Source organism: Phodopus roborovskii, unplaced genomic scaffold (genome assembly GCF_943737965.1).
Source record: "Phodopus roborovskii unplaced genomic scaffold, PHOROB, whole genome shotgun sequence".
Lineage (NCBI taxonomy): Eukaryota > Metazoa > Chordata > Mammalia > Rodentia > Cricetidae > Phodopus > Phodopus roborovskii.
In genome coordinates, this window is record NW_026126540.1 from 2,848,401 (window position 1) to 2,867,907 (window position 19,507).

Genomic DNA, 19,507 nt, shown 5'->3' on the forward strand with positions numbered 1-19,507 from the left:
CTCTTCTCTCCAGGAGGGAAGGTGGAGAAAATGCTTCTCTTTAGAGGAAATGGCTGCTTTCTATACGTTTATACTACAAATAGATTTAGTTTAAGATTTAATTAGCATCTGTGTGTGTGTGTGTGTGTGTGTGTGGGGTGTATGCAAAAGGAGTGCAGGGGCCTGCAGGGGCCAGAAGGAGAAATGAGATCCCATAGAGCTAGAGGTACGGGCGGGCAGCGTAAGCTGCCTAATGTGGGAGCTGGGAACTAAACTTGGAGAAAGCAGCAGGTGCCACTAGCAGTTTCTTTGATTTTGTATTTCTTATTTTGTAAATTTCAATGTCTTTTATCCTTTTATTATTAGTTTTACTTATGTATATAAACTTGTGCTAACACTTGATTTTTTTTTTTTTAAAGCAATTGGCTGCTTAAAATTTGTAATAAAACATTACTATTTATTTCCTGGTTCCGCTTCTTCATTGTTAATATATAGCTGGGATTTGTTTTGATCTGTGAGGCTGAATCTTTCTCTTTCCGACATTTGTTCTTCTAAAAATGCACTCTTGACTTGTAGGCAGGCCGTTTTGGACAGTTAACGTATGTCCGCAATTATCAAGGTGAACTGAAGAAGGGTGACACCATCTACAACACGAGGACAGGAAAGAAGGTGCGAGTACAGCGGCTAGTTCGCATGCATGCCGACATGATGGAGGCAAGTATATCCCTGCTGGCTTCTCCACCTGGGTGAGGCGGGTGGCCATCTGCGTGCCTGAGCTCCCCCAGAGCATCACCTTTGAACACATGCTTTCCTGCTTCCTCTGGACTCGGCTGCGTGGTAACTGAGCTAGCTAGCACCTTGTTGTAGGTGAAGTAAGTTGGCAGATGTTAAGAACTTGGTTTATTCCCCTAGAAGGTACCTCTGCTTCTCAGAGACCCTAGGATTCAGAGACTCTAGGATTCAGCCCAAGTACTTCCTCCAGAGCAATGAAAATACCAGCTGGAATCAAGGGCAGAATCACCAGGCCAGCCTGAAATGCATAAGGGGCCTTGTTGGGGGAGAGAAAAAGCATTAAGGCGCATTTAGAAATGTAGTTCTTGAAGATAATGAGCAATAAATTCACACAGTTTCCCACCTAGTTTGATGAATTTGCTTTCTGAAATTAGGTTGCAGTGAATGTACTGTTCAGTGTTAGAACCTATATCCCTGTTCAACATGGGACTTAGTACTTGACTCAAGAGCTACAAAGATGCTGGCAGTGAAGGTACGTGTGTTCAGGAAGCGAAGTTACGATTATAAGGCCAGCCTAGATTACATAATGCAAACTCTTGCAGGGCCATATTGCTTCCAGAATCCACCTGAAGATCTGTAACTTCTCAAGGTAAAGTCTAGATCTTTGACTTCTGTCTTGAATTGGCTCTGAATATGCCTTAGCCTTTTGGAGTCCTTATAGACAGGCCATGGCAGGAATGCTGAGTGGTAAAGCCACTCCTCTCTAGTCTAGCTCTGTATTGACAGCCTATTGGTTTAACTAAAAACAGGAAGTTTTTGGAAGATGTACTTTTTGACTCTTGGAAGATGAAATGGCAGTCACTAAACTTGATAGCTTTGCAAATTAGGCTGCAGGGGGCAGGCCAAAGGCTTAGTAATTGTCACAGATATTTCTTGCCAGCTTCAAGCAAATATGTGTCATCAAAGAAAGACACTCACCCCACAGCTATTATGAATGAACTGTGAGTAGGAAAGGACAATAACTCGGAAGCTTGGAGGCAGCGGTGCTTTGTTCTAGCTTTCCTGTGTTTTTGTAGTGCTCGCATCTGTGAGAAATTAAAAATATTTTTAGTACAATGGCTTCCATTCTTCTACCTTTGTTTACCAAACTTCCTTTGTAGTTTCCCTTGTATGTACGTCCTGCTGGGTCTCACTGTCCTGAGGCAGCAGAATGGATCCCCTACTTTTAAAACAGACTTAATTAAAGAAGCCATAGCTCTGGAATTTTCCACTGAGCGTAAAATCTTGTCTATTCAGATAGATATCATTTTAAAGACCATTTGAAGACATGTCTTGGCATGATTGATTGTTGGTGTTGGATTTGCTCATTGTAGAATTCAGGAAGACTTTCTGCATTGCTTATGTGCAGTGTGTTTACAGTGCAGTTGCTTCATACTATGTCTTGGCTCATTTTATGTGCAAGTATAATTTGCATTATGTCTTTATTTAGGATGTTGAGGAAGTGTATGCTGGAGACATCTGTGCATTATTTGGCATTGACTGTGCAAGTGGAGACACATTCACAAACAAAAATAGCAGTGGCCTTTCTATGGTAAGCCACCAACTGCAAAGCTACTCATCATTTGAATTTTAAGTGTGTACTTTTATATAGTATGTTTTATATTGCAGCAAAACAATGACAAAGGTTTGCATTGAATGCCACAGGCGAGTTCATCATGACCTGTGTTGGTGGTAGCTCTCTGAATATCAGCTAGATCAGTGTTTTGTGTGGGCTTACTTACCTACCTGGTTGTTCTTACTAAAAACATTTCACAATCTTCCAACATTTTAATGTGGAAGAAAATCTCTACTAGGTCAAACCTGGAAAATGTAGCTCCGCTCTTCCACCCTGAGGTCTGCTGCCCACTCTGGGAACCACTTTAATTATTGTCCCTATACTTACCAAATCAGTGACTGGAGCATGACCTCTTTCAGAAAGCTAGGAAACTATAAGGCCAGACTGTAATATGTAGAATAGACTTGGGGACAACAACATGTATTTGCGTAGAAGGGGCCTTAGTGCCAGGCAGTGCTTAATTCCAGCACTCAGGAGACAGATGCAGGTGAATCTCTGAGTTTGAGGCCAGCCTGGTCTACAGACTGTGTTCTAGGAAATCCAAGGCTGTTATACAGGGAAACCCTGCCTTGAAAACAAACAAAGAAACAAACAAATAACAGCAACAAATTATTCTCTGGGTTTAACAGATTATTATAAGACCATTCAAAACCTATAAATCTGCAATTTTAAGATCTCAGAAAGGACATGTTATATTTTAAATTAGGCCTATATAAGTGCTTGTCATGATCTGGAGAGATGATTTAGTTAGTGGGTGAGAGCTCTGTCTAATTTTGCAGAGGAACTAGGTTGGGTTCCCTGCATCCATATGGTGGCACACAGCTACCTAACTCCAGTTGCAGGGGATCCAACACTCTTTTCTGTCCCTTCCCAGGCACCTGCACAAACTTGGTGCACATACATACAAACACGTCCACAAAACACTCATAACTTATATACATAAGTAAATGCTTGCCAGTGCATTATGAAGTGGCTGGTTGTTGGGATTTGTTCACTTTTACACTGAAGGAAGTGGGTCTTGGTTAGCCTTGCTTCTGTCCAATTCTGCTTGCATGGTCCTTGGCCAAATACTTTCTTTTCCTTTCAAGCCTTTAGTAACTTGACTTGTAACATGAGGAAATAGTTTCTGCTTCTTAGATCTGTCATTGATCAAAGAAGATGTGTGTGTATAAAGACTGTGGGTCCCCTTTTGTTTCCCTTATTATAAGTAAAACATAATAAGATTGCAACAGGCAATGTAGAACAGGCAATAAGAATATATACCCACAAGCTGGGCAGTGGTGGCCCATGCCTTTAATCCCAGCACTCAGGAGGCAGAGGCAGGCAGATCTCTGTGAGTTTGAGACCAGCCTGGTCTACAAGAGCTAGTTCCAGGACAGCCTCCAAAACCACAGAGAAACCCTGTCTCGAAAAAAACAAAACAAAACAAAAAACAAACATACATACATACATACATACATACATACATACATATACACCCACAAAAAAGAAAAGAGTTCCATATGCCAACATTTAATTGACGTCATTGTAGTGATTATGTTAAATAGTTAGGTCAATAAATTAGAGAAGATAGTAGTTCATGTAAATGTATGTATGTATGTATCTGTTTACTAATGTTATATTCTTAATTTTTACTTTAATACAAAATAGATGAAGACTCATTGTCCAGCCTAAGATGTTGACTAGTGTTTGCCCTTTGTTTTGTTGTTAATGTAGTACGCTAGTCACTGAGTCATAAAACTGCTTTTTATTTTATGTTTTCTCTAATTTTTTTTTTTTAAGGAATCAATTTATGTTCCTGAACCTGTCATTTCAGTAGCAATGAAGCCTTCTAACAAGGTAGGAGTTGAAGCCTCACCAAATTGCTCTAAGCTTGTCGTTCTCCATGTTGTGTGTGGTGTCTTGCAGGAAACAGCACTGAGCTTGTTTCTGCTCCTGTTGTTGGTACTGAGATGGGTCTTTTCATTTAGTAGTCGGTCCTGATAAGAGAGTACTTTGTAATTCTTTATCGTTAACACTGGCTTCTGAATGGTCAGTTTACCTTCTTGGAGTCTTAAATTATTGAAAGGGGAGGAAAAGGTGTTTGTCTCAAGTTGTAGTGAAGCTTCATTGTCAGTACTTTACTACGGTGTTGATCAGTTAAACACTCTGTGGGTTATAACACATTTCTGGATTTTGTGGAAACATACCAAAGTGTCTGATGATGGCACCACTTCTGCTATAATTTCATATTTAGACTCTACATTTGCATAATGTTTTTACAGTTATATAATTAGGTTTGATATCATTTGGCATTCCACAAAGCTAAAATTGCTTGAATGCCTTGTGTGCATATTGCTCACCATTGGAATCAGTTCACTTTTTTGGTTTTTTGAGACAGGGTTTTTCTGTAGCTTTAGAGCCTGTCCTTGGAAGTAGCTCTGTAGACCAGGCTGGTCTCAAACTCAGAGATCCGCCTGCCTTTTCCTCCCAAGTGCTGGGATTAAAGGAGTGCACCACCAACGCCCAGCGTCAGTTCACTCTTGAACCATAATTATTTGGTTCCTAAATTGCCTTGTTGGAGTTAATTCATTATGTATTGAGTGAACACTTTAAGACATCTTGCCATCTGAGAACTGTCATTTGCATATTTGGGTATATTGTCCTCTATGATACATTATTAACAGCTGAGAACCTGTGGGATTTTTCCAGATCACTTTCCAATATAGGAAAAAGAAAGTCGAGGGGGGCAGAAGCCGTGAAAACAACCCATCTTCTCATAATCTCATGGGGGTAAACCTCTTTGAAAGATACCTTTGCTTGTTTCAAGTTCTTTCTAAGGCTCACTAGCAAGGTTAGGTAGGAATGCAAGGTGTCTCTGTACCGTCCGTTCCTACAGTCAGAGCTTCCAGTTAATAGCTCACAATGACAGAGGCAATCAGGTGAACCAGGGGATTTTTGGTGTTCTTGCCTACTTACACATGAAAACATTTGAAAGTGCCTTCTCACAAGTGAATTGATTTCAATCAACTGATGACATGTCTCCCACTGTAGAGCCTGGAGTTTTGAAAGCGACCAGGGCCGATGCTTCTGCTGAGTGGGGAGTGTCTGGCTAGTGAATAGAAAAGTCAAGAGTGACTTGAGTGTGCTAACCTAGAGACTGGCTGCCCTTGTGTGTGCTTCCTGTGTGGCCTTGAGCAAGTCCTTTAACCTCTGTCTACATATTTATGTTACAGTTGAATTTGAGATATCATGCACAGTAGGCATTAGAGCTCCGAGCATGTGATTAATGCTGCCACTGTTATTCCTCATACAGGACCTGTTTGTTTTTTATTGCTACCATAAGAAATGTCCAAAAATGTAGTAACCTAAAAATAACACCAATGTGTTTATTTTGTAGTTCTGTAGGTCAGAGACTGATATGATTCACTGCAGTTTAAATTAATCAAGCAGGGATGTATTTGTGTGTGTTTGTGTTTGTGTGTATCTGTCTGCCCCTTTTAGTGTGAATGCAGGCATGTGTTCATGAAGGCCATAGGACAACCTCGTGTTTTGTCCATCGCCTTCCATCTAGTTTACGAGAGGTTCTCTCAGTTATTCACCTGTGTGTGCCTGCTAGCTTGCCTGCTACCTTCCAATAATTCTCATGTCTCTGCCACTCATCTGGCCATGGGAATCCTGGGATTGTGCAGCTGGAACCAGTGTCACATGGGTTCTGGGGATTTGGACTCAACTCTTCAGATTTGGGAAGCAAGTGCTCTGTCTCCCCAGATCAGGGTTGTTCTTTTTGGAAGTTCTAAGGGAAAACCCATTTCATTGCTTACTCAAGTTTGTGGGGAGAAGTTGGCTCCTAGGGCTGTATGGTTGGGGTTCCCTTTCCTTTCCACCTCAGGGTCATTCCTACCTTCCAGAGGCTGCCCACCTTTTTATTTATTTATTTTTGGCTTATGACCTCCTCTATCATCTTTAGATGTCATGGATTTATTTTTAATTATGTTTATGTGTGTCTATCTGTGTATGGATATATTCATGTAGAAGCCAATGGCATCTGATTCCCTGGAGCTCTAGTTACAGGTGGTTGTGAGCCACCTGACATGGGTACTGGGAACTAAACTCTGGTCCTCTGGAAGAGCAGGGAGTCCTTTTTACCACTGAGACACCTCTCCATGGTTCCCTTTCCTCCCCCACCAATTTTAGCTGGCAGCAATGGGTTTGGCCTTGTTGCTGTTTCCCTCCTGCCTTTCTTTCATCATCGCATTGCTTTACACTCCCATCCGCTTCCTTCTGTCTGTAAAGACCTTGCATTATGTTGAGCCTACTCTGACCGTTCATAGAATGCTCCCTATCTTAAGAGTTGGGAGAAGTGGGTGACTTATCCTGCTTGCGGTGTAGAATTACATTAAAGTACAAAGGTGTATCAGATAACCAAGGAGATTGTTTCGAAACATCTTGCTGTGCTATTTACATTGCTGTTGGTCTTAACAGAGTAGTTAACGCTCTTGACTCTACAGAAAAGTCCTGGGAAACATGCTGACTATATTATATAGAGGGTCTCCAAAAGTGTCAGGCAATTCCTTTCACTAGACAGTTCCCACAGATGGATAGTTTGGTCTGTGTGATACAAAGTGACAGCTAAGCCTTGGACCCTTGTTTTCTGTCTTGGTATGAAGAGAAAATCCTGTTCAGCTGGCTGGGCTCTGGTCTTGGCTGTGGTGACCAAGGTTGTAGTTTTTCCCAAAAAGGCCTCAGTAGAACTAGATATGGACACTCTTTGTTTCTTAAGTGCCAAATGTATATGGTTTTATCCAGTAAGATCTTCTCAAAAACTGCAGGTGTTTTTCATGCTTAATCAATCATCTAATGACTTTTCTTCCTCTTTTTAAAGAATGATCTGGAAAAATTTTCCAAAGGTATTGGTAGGTTTACACGGGAAGACCCCACATTTAAAGTCCACTTTGACCCTGAGAGCAAGGAGACGATTGTGTCCGGAATGGGAGAGTTACACCTGGAAATCTATGCTCAGGTATGGATCACAGAGCAGCTCCGTGCAGCTGCCTTGGTTACTGTGTGTGCTTTGTTAAAAGTCGGTTATTAGATATCACATCTGATTGTCGTCAGTGTTCAGTTATTTACTGTATTTTATTGAATGCTACTAAGGTTTTTTTTTCATTTTACTTTATAAAATATAAACAATATTACTCCCTCCCCTTTCATTTTAGAGAATGGAGAGAGAATACGGCTGTCCTTGTATTACAGGAAAGCCCAAAGTGGCCTTTAGAGAGACCATCACTGCCTCTGTGCCGTAAGTATGCAGTTCAATCAAACTCCATGAGACTGAAGTGGACCTTTTATTAGGGGATATACATAGTACTGTTACTGTTGGAAAGACATCTTTATGTAGTAATACTCTTTATTATGGAATCTACACAGCTTGGAGCTGTAGCCAAGACAAACAAAGAGACACTGTGGGATTTACGTGGCTTATTAGGCTAGATGCCAAACGAGGACAGTCATCCACTTCATTAGGAACATGTTTCCATTTCATCTGGGTCTTAGGGTCTCTGTTTACTCTGCTCCTATTTCCTTTGGGAGACGGCTATTGTGCTTTACTTTTGTGCCGTATTGTGGATGCCACAAAACTTGCATTTGCCAGGGAATAATCTCCTGCAAGTAAAGAAAGTTAATGCTGTTATGAAATTAGAAGACATAATTGAGTTTATATTGTTGGCAATATTTCAAATGCCTTCATCAGGAATAGCAAACAGGTTCAGTTGGTACAAAAATGATACAATTTTAGTCTGATACCTGCCTGAATTTTCATTAACTCTTACTTAGAATCAAAAGGAATAAGGTAATTGTGTGACTACAAAAGAATTCTTGATTTTCAAACTAGCATCAAATAAAGGTAAGTCATATATGTTACCTGTGATGCAATGTCATGAAGTAGAACGGTATAGTCTAATTCAATGAAGTCATCATTTCTTGGCTAAGACAAAAAAAAAAGTGTTTAAACAATATTATGGCAAAATGATGTCTTAATTTTTTGAATTAATGTTGATTTAAAAAAAAAAAAGGATTTGAAGTTCATAATTGACTTCAATTTAGCCTGACAGAAAACTATTTTCTTACATTGAAGAAACAAATACTCTTTCAAACAGCATCTTAGAAAATCATTATTATGTATTTGTTACTCTAAAAATTGCTTTTTTGTGTTTTTACTTTCCAATTTGTGGCAGCTATTTGAGAGCATTATTATATGTAGCTTTTTATTTATGATCCCTTAGTGTCAACAATGGCAATGGGAATTCACATGAAAAGAAGCCAATTATATAACATTCTTTAGACAATAGACCATAGTTAAATGTAATTGACTAAGTCATCTGATTTTAGAATAAAGCTTTGGTCTATAGTGCTGTTACTTTAGGAATAAAAAGCATGTATGCAGTGAGCTACACAGAACCATCATCAGAAATGTACTGTGCCCATGAGGCTGACTGAGCTTCTCAAGGTTTGTCCTTTCTGTATTGAGGCTCCAATGGGCAAGCATGCCTGTGGGCTCCTCCAGTTAGCAGTGCTTATAAATGTAACCCAAGAATCACCATTCTTTCTTTTAAAATCATAATACAGTGAGATGTCACAGATTTTTTTTTTGTTTGCTTGTTTTTATTTTTAATAAGCTAGCTGGATATAGCTCGAGAATTCATAAGTATGGTTTTATGGCCTATACCTGGCCTGGCTTGATAGTTCAGTCCCCTCAAAGGAATGTTGTAGTCAAAGTTGGTATCTGGGAAATGCATTTGGAAAGCAGACTCTGTTTCTCAAAATGCTGCAGCATTTAGTAGGTTTGTGGCCTCTCACTCCGAGTGCTATAAATGCTGTACTACTAGCGGTTCTAGGTGTAGTAAGCGGTTACAAAGGTCCCTGAAGACACAGTGCTCCAGCTGTTTGCAGTGTGTCGCCTGCTAGCGGAAAGAGGTGGCAGGAAGCCATTTTCTCTCAGTTTATGGGAACTATCTTTTATAGTTCTTAGTACTCCTTCTTGTTTCCCATCAGATACTATTTGAATATCCCCCATCTTACCTCCAAGAGGAAAAACTAAAGAATTTATTCATATATATATTTCTGGTCTAGGATGATACATTTCTACATATCCATGGTATTAGGCTTAAGAAAGCATGAGGCTGGTAATAGGATGTGAAGTCGTAAACCATGACTAAAGATATTAGAGAAAAGAATCACGCATGCACCAAGGAATGACTAGACCTACTCCAAGCTTACAAAGACCACAGTGCTAGGGTTCTCTCTGGGAAGAAATGCAAGTCCTGTCTCTAGGTAGCCAAGGAGCCCCATTCAGTAGAGAAAAAATGCAGTTAGTTCAGAATACTTGACAATAGCAATTCAAATACACTGTTTGGGTTGTTAAAAAGGAAATATTCTGATTAAACTGAATTAAAAGAAATTAAAAAGCCAAATTTTAACCCACAGCTTCACAGTTTTAAAGTGCAGCTTTGTGACTGGGTAAAAAACAAAACAAAAAAAAAAAAAAAAATGGCTCTCGGGACTTTTGTAAAGCAAATTAAAGACAGGATGATTCATTAAAAATGAATACTGTGCCTGAGTCTTTGTCTAGCATATTTAACCCTTTTTGCTCTGGAAAAGGGGTCTGGATTGCATGAAAATGCAATCTAGAAACTACTCATTAGAAGATGTTTCCTAGGAAATCCATAGCTTGGTAATACTCACTGCCTGTGATATGTGACCAGGAAAAGCAAATGCAGCAGACACAGTTGTTGGGAAGATAGATGTTAGGCAGAGAGGCCTGTGTCTGGGCTCTCTCATAATAAGTCAAGAGACTTGGGGACCAGTGCTGTTGCTTTGGATGCTTCCCTTCAACTTGCCCATCATCAGTACCTTCACACTACCAGGTTCACTAGTTTAATACAAAATGGTAATAGGAACACTATTCAGTTATAGACATCAGTATTAACTGTTAAGAGAACGCTTTGTAGAGAGAAATTACATACCACTTGCTTGACGGTTTGAATTTGTGCCATTTTATACCACGTGTCTTCGGTCGAATTCTGCCACATTATATAACCACAGGCGACCCAGGCTAAGTGTTGAACTGGCTTCATTTGCGGAGACACATTTCCATGACTGTCTGGTAGAGGAAACATTTATATGCTAATGTAATATTAACCTTTTAGATTAAAAAAAAATCTTAGTCATGCTTCCTAGTGTTCTAATGTGTGTGAAAGCTAAATTATGCCATAGATGTTTAAAATTCCAGATTTTTTTTTTTTTTTTGAGACAGGGTGGTTTTGGCTGGCCTCGAACTCAGAGATCCACCTGCCTCTGCCTCCTGAGTGCCTCCCAATGCCCGGCCAGATCCTCATTTTTATTGCTGGATTAGATTAAAAATAATTATTTTGGTAAAAGTCAGTTTATTTCCAACATAGTTAACATCAAATTATTTTGAGCATGGGTAATAGAGATACATCTCAAGTTTGAAAAACAGATTTCCCATGCTTTATGTGTATACCTGGAATGTTTTGTGCTTGTAGTGGTTCCTTCATAGACATAAGTCTTTGATAAAATGTATTATCTTCTTCATCTGGGTTCTTGCCAATTTCTCCTTCAAATGTGAAGTTGACCTCTGGCGCAGTCCCTTGTCCCATTTGAGGGTAAAGAACTTCGGCTGTGCAGTTCACTGTAACTTGCTGTTAGAAACAGTTTTACAAAAGGTCAATCTTACAGATGGCCTCTTAAGTGACTAGGTGTCAGGATGTTAGGGATGCTAACCCTAAGACTGCTTATATTTCACTGTTAGTGGGTGTTGGTTTGCCATGTCAACTTTTAGTCTGACTACACACCAACACAGGACTGGACCCTTCTAAGTTTGTTCCTTACCCCCTTCCTCTCTGCTTCTGAAACCACTGTCTTTTCTAAATGCAGACACTGCAGGATAGGTGGTTGTCTAGCAGCTCCAATGCCTTGTAGGGAATTTCCTCTTCAGGGAGGGAGGGGGGAACTTTCCACAGTTTCAAGATGGCTATGGCACAAACTGCAGTTCTTTCTTTTAAATTTATTCTGTTAATAATTTGACAGGCATAAAATTTTTTCAAACTTCCCTGCCTCATTACTGAGAAATTATTGGAAGCACAGTTGGCCATTCTATTGCTCCTGAATTTCTAGGTATTTAATTTGAATACCCAATTAAAAGGCAGGCATAAAAAAAGCAATCATGACTGGAGAGTAAATCACTATATTCAATCATACAAGGCGTAAGTTCAGACTGTTCAGAATGTGTGATTTTTTTAAGGGTAATTTATTTGAACTGAAATAACTGATCATTTCTAAATAATTCAATAGAAAGAAAGAACTGAGGCAGTATGTGGCTTTGCCTGCAGGGGGGCTACCATTTATACTCAGAAACTTCTCAGGAGCCATAGGAAAATCCCAATATCAAACCCTTCAGCAAAAATAATGAGAATATGCTGATTCGAAATTTATTCACTAGACAGAGCATTTAACTTACTTTCTGGATAATTTCTTCCACAGAAAATTTAAGGTGATACTTGTGCCCTCTTCCTGGAATATCCTAAAATTAGGAAAAATGTAGCGAAGAAGATACTGTATTAAGTCAAATCTTTTCAGTTAGGGCATTCTTCTTCTTCTTCTTCTTCTTCTTCTTCTTATTATTATTATTATTATTATTACATGGCTGGGAGGGTGGCTGGTGTGAGGAAATGCATTTCAGCTTTGCATCTCTTTAACCATAACAATGGGTTTCATTCTGCCACTTTTCATGACTTGTATATATTGCTGTACCTCATTACCCCTCCCCCCAAGCCTTCTTGAGAAGGCCATGTCAACAAATATTTAGCATCTAATTTGGCAGTCTCTAATTTATTTTAGATTAGAGTAGAAGATGGATAGAAGCATACAAAGTACACAGATTAAAAGACAATAGTATACACCTTTGGAAAGGCTTATCTTAAAGCCCAGGGTCCCAGAGGTCCAGCGAATGAACTATTAGAGGTAGATTACTGCCCAGTGATGAAGACATTGTGTATATGTGCTGTTTGCGCCTGTGTCTCTTGAGCTGCCAAATGATACTTCAACAAATCTTATTAATAGATTTAGATATTCCACTTTTAATGAGAAAATAAATTTGAAGTTTACACCTAATTTATTGTATCTAGTACAGCTTCAAACATAAAAACCGTTTCTCTATAAGCCAAAACAAATGTTTGAGCAGTCGTGTCAGACAGATTATGGGGTGTGGTGGGGGGCACTCAGTAGGTGAGGCCTTAAACATTAGCCCAGCTTCAGCCCAAGGCAAGCATCATCTCAGACAGGATGTGGGTGGCCAGAGCCTGGCAGTAGCACACAATGCTTTTGTCCTCTTACAAGGGCTAGTTTCTCATGGTTTCCCATCGTTTTGGGTTAAGGGCCTATAAGCCTCTTAAAGAGTTGCCTTTAAAGTTTAGTGAGTTGTTTGGAGGCCATGAGCTTCTGCTGGCCAAGACAGTCAGCCAGCAGATTGAGAAACAGTAACAGCTTCCAGGGTACTGAAGATGCCTTCCCTCTAGACCTCATCTCCCCACTGGAAAGGGAAAGATGCCCCCACCTTGTGCATCTCCCCAATACCTTGAACTAATATGCGCAAAATCTGGGTCTGCGTGGGTTCTCTGTGGGACGGTGAAAGCAAATGTTTCTGGGCTGAGTCCCATACCGGGACCCCGGAGGAATGCTAGGTTCGGAGGCAGAGCCGCGCGGGCTGCAGCAGCAAAGGCTGAGAGTAAGCCCATCCCAGATCCCAGCCTGGACCGAGGACTTACCTCCTTGCTGGCCTGCTGGACCGTCTGCACCTGGAATACCTTGTGGGGGGTCCCCTGCTGGTAGTTGATGCAGTTCTCTGCCACCGAGGCGGCCCTGGAAGCTGCATAGTGGGTGGCTGGGATCTCCATCTTTGGGACCGGGGAGTGCGGGCTGCCTTGGTTTAACGGGGTCGCAGTGGATGCGGTGGGTGGTGGCCTTGTCTCCGGTGTGTAGAGAAGCCCAAAGCTGGGCTGGGCGTGTGTGAGCCTCAGCGTCTTCCTTCCCTCTTCCTCCTTCGCGCAGGAAACTGTTTGGGCTGTGGCTCCGCCGCTAGGAGTCCGGCCCCGCCCCGGGGTAGGCGGGTGCCTTCTGGAGAAAAGCCAGGGCATTCCCTCTGCCGGCTCTGGCAGGTGTAGGAAGGAAAAGGGGAATTCAGGAGGCAAGGTAGGGTCTTTCCAGCTTTGCCTCCGTGGGTCCTCTAGAGACCATCAGCTGTTTCTGGCTGTTTCACATACAGATTCGAGTATCTTTTCTCAAATGGGCCTCACAGGGCAAGGTACAAAGTGCTCCAGGTGTGATTCACCCTTACTTTTCCCGTTGTGAGCCTCCAGGAACTGGCTTGCTCACCCCAGCTTTCTTTGGAGTTAATCTAGAGTGGAGAGGCAGAAAAAACATGCTATATAGTTGGGGAACTAATTGGAATCAGAGGAAAAAATTTAAAATGTACGTGCAGACCTCCCTTTTTGCACTGATCTTAGAAATATGAGGTTTAGTAACTCTCTTAAGAATTTAATTTTATGATGTTTAATTATGTGTAAGTATGTGTATATGCACACATGTGTGCGGGCATCAGATCCCCCTGGAGTTGGAATTCTGTAAGCTACATAGTGTAGGTGCTGGGAACCAAACTCAAGTCCTCTGCCGTGCGCTCAACTACAGAGCCATCTCTCCAGCCCCATCTCTTTTTCTTAAAGGGTAGATTATTGAAGGCTTTTTTTTTTTTTTTTTTTTGCACAGACTACTATGTAAGTTCTCCTATAAATGAGGACTTTCTTTGGACTAAGTGGGTTTTTAAGAAATAATAAGCAATATAGCATTTCCCACTCTTCCCCATTACAATAGCCAATACAGAGTAACTAGGGGATAACAAGGTTATATTTTCCTCTTGAAATTGAAGATATTTGTCTTTTTCTTTTCCTTTGAATAAGTCATTTCTCTATGAACTGGTCCTTAAGAAATGTATGTGTGCTTGTGTGAGTGTGTGTGTGTCAGAGAGAGAGAGAGAGAGAGAGAGAGAGAGAGAGAGAGAGAGAGAGAGAGAGCGAGAGCGCCCAGGAAGGAGTGACTGTGTAGTTTGTGAGTCAGAAGGGACTCTGCAGAGCATGCAGTGTCATAAGCTACTAGATGTATGTCCTGTAATTACTGCAGACTTCTAGTCTGAGCAGTCAGGGCTACAGTGTGGGCTTCCCAAGTCAGCATTTTGGGTATCAGAAAGGTACTTACAATATTTATACCAACTAAGGATCTCTTAAAATTATAATTATTACTTTAAAGGGGAAGCTTATTTTCATTTAGCTGTGAAATAAGCTGAATTGCAAGAATATCATTCCTATATTTACTTTTTTCTAAAATGTTTTTAGAATATTTGCTTGCACATTATGTATGTGTACTGGTGCTCAAGGAAGTCAGAAAAAGACATCACATCCTCTGGAACTGGAGTTAGGGGTGCTTGTGAACCACCATGTTTATTGATTGCTGAGAACCAAACCCAGGTCTTCTGCAAGAGCAGCCAGAACTCTCAATCGCTGACCCATCTCTCCAGCCCCACTTGAGTCTTTAAGTCTTAGTTGCCTACTGTAACTTCATCATTGATAAATAAATATTCAGTCCGTTATACTCATTCAAATAATGTGTTGATTGTATTATAATATGAGCATCGAACAGGATAAAAAAACTGTGAAATACTGTGGCTTGTAACTTGAGTGTGAATATAAAGTCAAAATGGCCAGGCATAGTGGCTCACAGTTTTAATCCCAGTACTTGGGAGGTAGAGGCAAGGAATCTCTTGAGAGTTCTAGACTACCCAAGGCGACATATTGAGACCCTGTCTCAAAAAAATGAAAAAAATAAAGTAGTAAAAATGAGTCTATAAACTAGAGATAACAAGAAATTCAGCAGAGTTCTCATTAACATCACATTTGATATGACGTGGTTTTTGACGAAGCCGCCTCTTGCTGGTTGCCATCCGTGTGACTGTAGACTAGAGATTCTTTGGCCTTCAGCATGGCAGCCAACCAGTGTCCTCTTTATCAATTACTGCAAAATCTGTTTTCATCGAGTGCCCGCTTGGAGACCCTGCAGTGAACACGTGAGTCAGGTCCTGTTGGTTTACATTTTCTTACTAGCATTCTAGGAAACTGTTTGGTTAAGGGTATTGTTTTTGATGTAAATCCAAGCTGTGGTATTAGGTAGCAGTGACATTTGTGCAGTTCTTTGCTTCTCTGACCCTCAGGTCTTACACCTACTTATAAAGAGATGACTGGAAACAGGGATGCTTTCTGGGTTTAGTTCATGCAAAATGATTAACACAAACCTGGCACTTACATGTTCTATCACTTGGCCTCCTCTGGTTCATAAGTGACGTTGTTGCTAAAACTGTGTGGAATTACTTGGATGTGAGCTGATTCTTAGAACACTGTGCCTGAAGAGCTCAGCCATGCTGGATTGCCTTGTGTCTGTCCTGTGCGGTATTGTGGTCACTGTCTCAGGTGCTTGAGCACTTGAGTTGTTAAGTTGTTGAATTTTCCAGTTAGTTTTAAATAACTGTGGTTAGATTTACCCCTATAGCTAATCTATATAGTGCAGATACAGACTATTTTTCATTACAAGTTTACATACTTTATTTTGTTTTGAATGAGTGCAGGAATATGTGCATGCTGTGGCTGGCAGGTTGAACTCAGGTCGTCGGACTTGATGACGAGCTCACTTCCCTGCTGAGCCCTCTTCAGCCTCTACTATTTTAGAGAGGTAGTGTTAGATTGAAAACAAATGGCCATCTTCAAAACATTGAGCATGTGACAGGACCTTGGTTCTTGCACCTATAAACCCCTCCACTGTGGTGACTTTGTGTTTGTTTCACCCTCTGCTAACCTTCTCTTGCTTCCTATAGATGTTTTTCCCTCCCTGGGAAATTAAGTGTTTGCTCTCTGGGGTTTCCCAGCCCATCCTGAAGCTCTTGGCCAGCCGAAGGTTATTTATTAGAAGGCAGTTAAGTTAAACACTCACACTTAGGCTCTTTAGGAAGTCTGCCCTTCGAGGTGGGCATCTCCTGTCATTGTTTACATTTACGCCTTCTAAGTCACTTACAGACTTACCCATAAGTATCTGTACATTCAAAGTGATTGTCCTCTGAAAGTTTCAGGTTGAAAGAAGGAGCAGTATACGCACGCATCAGACGTTTTTCCTATGAAGTAGTCGCCTGTGCGCTTGCGTCTCCATGTCTGATAATTCTTGTAAAATACGCATTCCATCCATTGGCTCAACTTAAACACTAACTTGTGTTCATTTCTTTTGGAAAGCCTTTTTTATGCATTTTGTCATTAATTATTTTTAGGTCTTAATTATTACATCTGGTGCTGCCTTTTAGTTATCTATGCTTATAGTGCCAAATAGCAAAATCAAGTAGAAACTGCCTAAATAGATTAACAGTAGCCATCAGAATTCTTATTTTAAGTAACCATCATTGTTTGCTACCTTGTGTGACATGTCAGTGTTCCTGATTTGGATGAGCTCTTTGGATAGAGGTTATTAGAAGCCTCAGACTGATTCTTTTAGAGCAATGGAAAAACTTGATTGCTTAGGTGGTATGTCCCTCTTTCACCCTGAATAAGAGCAGAAAAGAAGAATCTCTTCTAAATAACTTCTGTAATAAACTCCATAGTATGGCCATCATAGTCAAAGGGAAAAGGAAAAAAAAAAAAAAAAAAAAAAAGCTGGATTTTTGTGTATTAGTGGGGATTTATTTCATTTTTCTAATTACTCATGCTCTGTTCATTTTCTCCTCCTAAATCATTTTCAGGTTTGATTTTACACACAAAAAGCAGTCAGGTGGTGCTGGCCAGTTTGGAAAAGTAATAGGTGTGCTGGAGCCCCTGGCCCCGGAGGACTATACTAAATTGGAGTTTTCCGATGAAACATTTGGGGCCAATGTTCCAAAGCAGTTTGTGCCTGCAGTTGAGAAGGTAATGTTTAACAAAGCCCTGGAGCATTTGTCTCTGTTTGAACGCAGGTTATTTGCTATTAAATCATACTTTCTATTCTGGTGTGCTTGTGTCTATCGTGGTTGCTTTTAGTTAAACATCCTTTTGTGTGTGTGGACTGTCAAATTTTCCATCTTCGAACCTCTGGTCCAGTTGAGGGCTGCAAACACATGACATGACAATGGTGGCAAGTTGCTCTGTCATCATATATGTCATCATCGCTCTTCATGAATTGATGCTACTGCACTGATTATAGTCAATCATAAAAGTATGGTAGTCTTTGGGTTATGAGAAGTTTGTGTGCACTGATGTAGGAATGCTTGTTTGTTAAGATTCCTGGCACCTGGGTACTTCTCTGGCCCATTTTTGCTGCTGGTGAGGGTGCTCTTGATAAATAAAGAGCTGCTTTGTTTGATTGTTTGTTTGTTTGTTTGTTTGTTTGTTTGTTTTGAGATAGGCAGTCTGTATGTAGCCCAGAATGGCTTGGAATTCAAAGAGGTCTACTTGCTTCTGCTTCCTGAGTGCTTTGCTTTAAAGTGTGTGTCACTTCATCCAGGCAGAAATAGTTAAATTGGGAGTAAACTACTTGCCTATCCCCTTCAAAACTGTTGAGGCCAGATAAGCTTTATGTGTGAAATGGCAAAGAGCTGTGCACACTGACAAAGTGTCAATGCTTACCTTGCTTACCCCTTTACTTGCTCTGCCATCTAAGCAATTGTTTAGTTTGTGGACAGCAGATTATAGTTTTGGTTTCAGTGGTGATAGCATTTTGTTGGTGGTGGTAATGTATTTCACTCTTACTTTAAGATAATCCTTTGCCATTCACACACTTCTCAATACCAGATGTCTCAAATTCACAGACGAGAAGAAGACTTTACATGTTTTTCAGCATACATAGTTTGCAGTTTTGAAATGTCGGAAATATAATCTGTTGGGTGTGTAGCTATGTGACTGAATTAGAGGAGTTCTAGATGTATTTAAGTGACTGAAAATGAGTTGCAAACTTGTCAGCTCTTCTTTAAACATACAGTTTGTTGTATGTAAATTATACCTTAATGTAACTGTCTTTTAAAAAAGAGAATTGCATTCGGAAAAATGAAATTCCCTTCAGTTCTAGTTCTTAACAACATCATGCAACTTTACACAGTGATTTTTATGATGTGATCTGCCAGCACAACAAAGTAGTAATGGATCTGTAATAGGGGCTCAAGCCACAGCTACTGCCTACACATATATTTTGGAAGAATTGATGACCTTAGTTTGCCTTTACTCCCTTTCCTCATTGTGTCTCTGTAAGAGAGTGAGTATTAAGTCATTCCTGAAGTTGAGGTTGTGGGGCAGTGGTGATAAGTGCCTTTAACTTCATTTTCCAGCCATCTCATACCTCCATGTACGGTCCTTTTCCATGGGATTGTTCATCTAAATGCCCAACTTACTCAGAAAATTTTCGAGAGGTGAAAGACAGCTTATATCTTAAGAACACTGCATTTCTGAGCAATAATGTGTTTTGGAATTTCACTCTGCAAGTGAAATCTCATTGTAGTTATATTCATTCATTATTAGGGGTTTTTGGATGCCTGTGAAAAGGGCCCTCTTTCTGGTCACAAGCTTTCTGGGCTACGGTTTGTTCTGCAAGATGGCGCACACCATATGGTTGATTCTAATGAAATCTCTTTCATCCGAGCTGGAGAAGGTGCTCTTAAACAAGGTATGCTGTGTCCCGGTGCCCTCCATATCTGTCTTCCCTGGGGGACCGTCATAGTAAGAAGCAGCGCTGTCTGTATTCTCCTCCATTTTGGGGTGGAGTATGGGAGATAAGGGACAAATATTTACAGACTAATGTGATGGGGATGGTTGTGTTCTCTTTCTTGAGTTCATATACAATCTGAAGTTCTGGTTTTAATAGAGAAGACAAATGCTCAGAACTCTTTAAAAGTATTTTAAAGATAATTTAACTAGTCATGTTATTTTTCTCATTTATTTAAATGTCAAGGAGTTCATAAATTTGTAAGTAATTTTTTCATATATCACATTTTAAGCTGTTAGGCATTATTAGGAGAATGGAAACATATTTGAAAGGATTCAGTAAACTTTATGCATGGGATAATACATTTTCTAA

General features: G+C 40.3%; 2 protein-coding genes across 2 annotated transcripts in view; one reads left to right on the forward strand and one right to left on the reverse strand.

The window, feature by feature from the left end:
- Gfm1 (G elongation factor mitochondrial 1) overlaps positions 1 to 19,507 on the forward strand; it is a 41,415-nt gene that overhangs the window by 16,771 nt on the left and 5,137 nt on the right. The window contains exons 9-15 of the mRNA XM_051199464.1: positions 556 to 693; positions 2,201 to 2,302; positions 4,109 to 4,165; positions 7,191 to 7,328; positions 7,525 to 7,607; positions 17,208 to 17,370; positions 18,952 to 19,096. Coding sequence (XP_051055421.1) covers positions 556 to 693; positions 2,201 to 2,302; positions 4,109 to 4,165; positions 7,191 to 7,328; positions 7,525 to 7,607; positions 17,208 to 17,370; positions 18,952 to 19,096 — 826 coding nt within the window. The remainder of the gene's footprint in view (positions 1 to 555; positions 694 to 2,200; positions 2,303 to 4,108; positions 4,166 to 7,190; positions 7,329 to 7,524; positions 7,608 to 17,207; positions 17,371 to 18,951; positions 19,097 to 19,507) is intronic.
- Positions 7,641 to 13,547, reverse strand: Lxn (latexin). The gene is made up of 6 exons (XM_051199463.1): positions 13,150 to 13,547; positions 11,844 to 11,906; positions 10,848 to 11,025; positions 10,330 to 10,466; positions 8,229 to 8,291; positions 7,641 to 7,969 (listed from the first exon to the last, which is right to left on the reverse strand). The coding sequence occupies exons 1-6, from the start codon at positions 13,516 to 13,518 to the stop codon at positions 7,871 to 7,873; spliced, it is 909 nt and encodes a 302-aa protein (XP_051055420.1). The 5' UTR covers positions 13,519 to 13,547; the 3' UTR covers positions 7,641 to 7,870.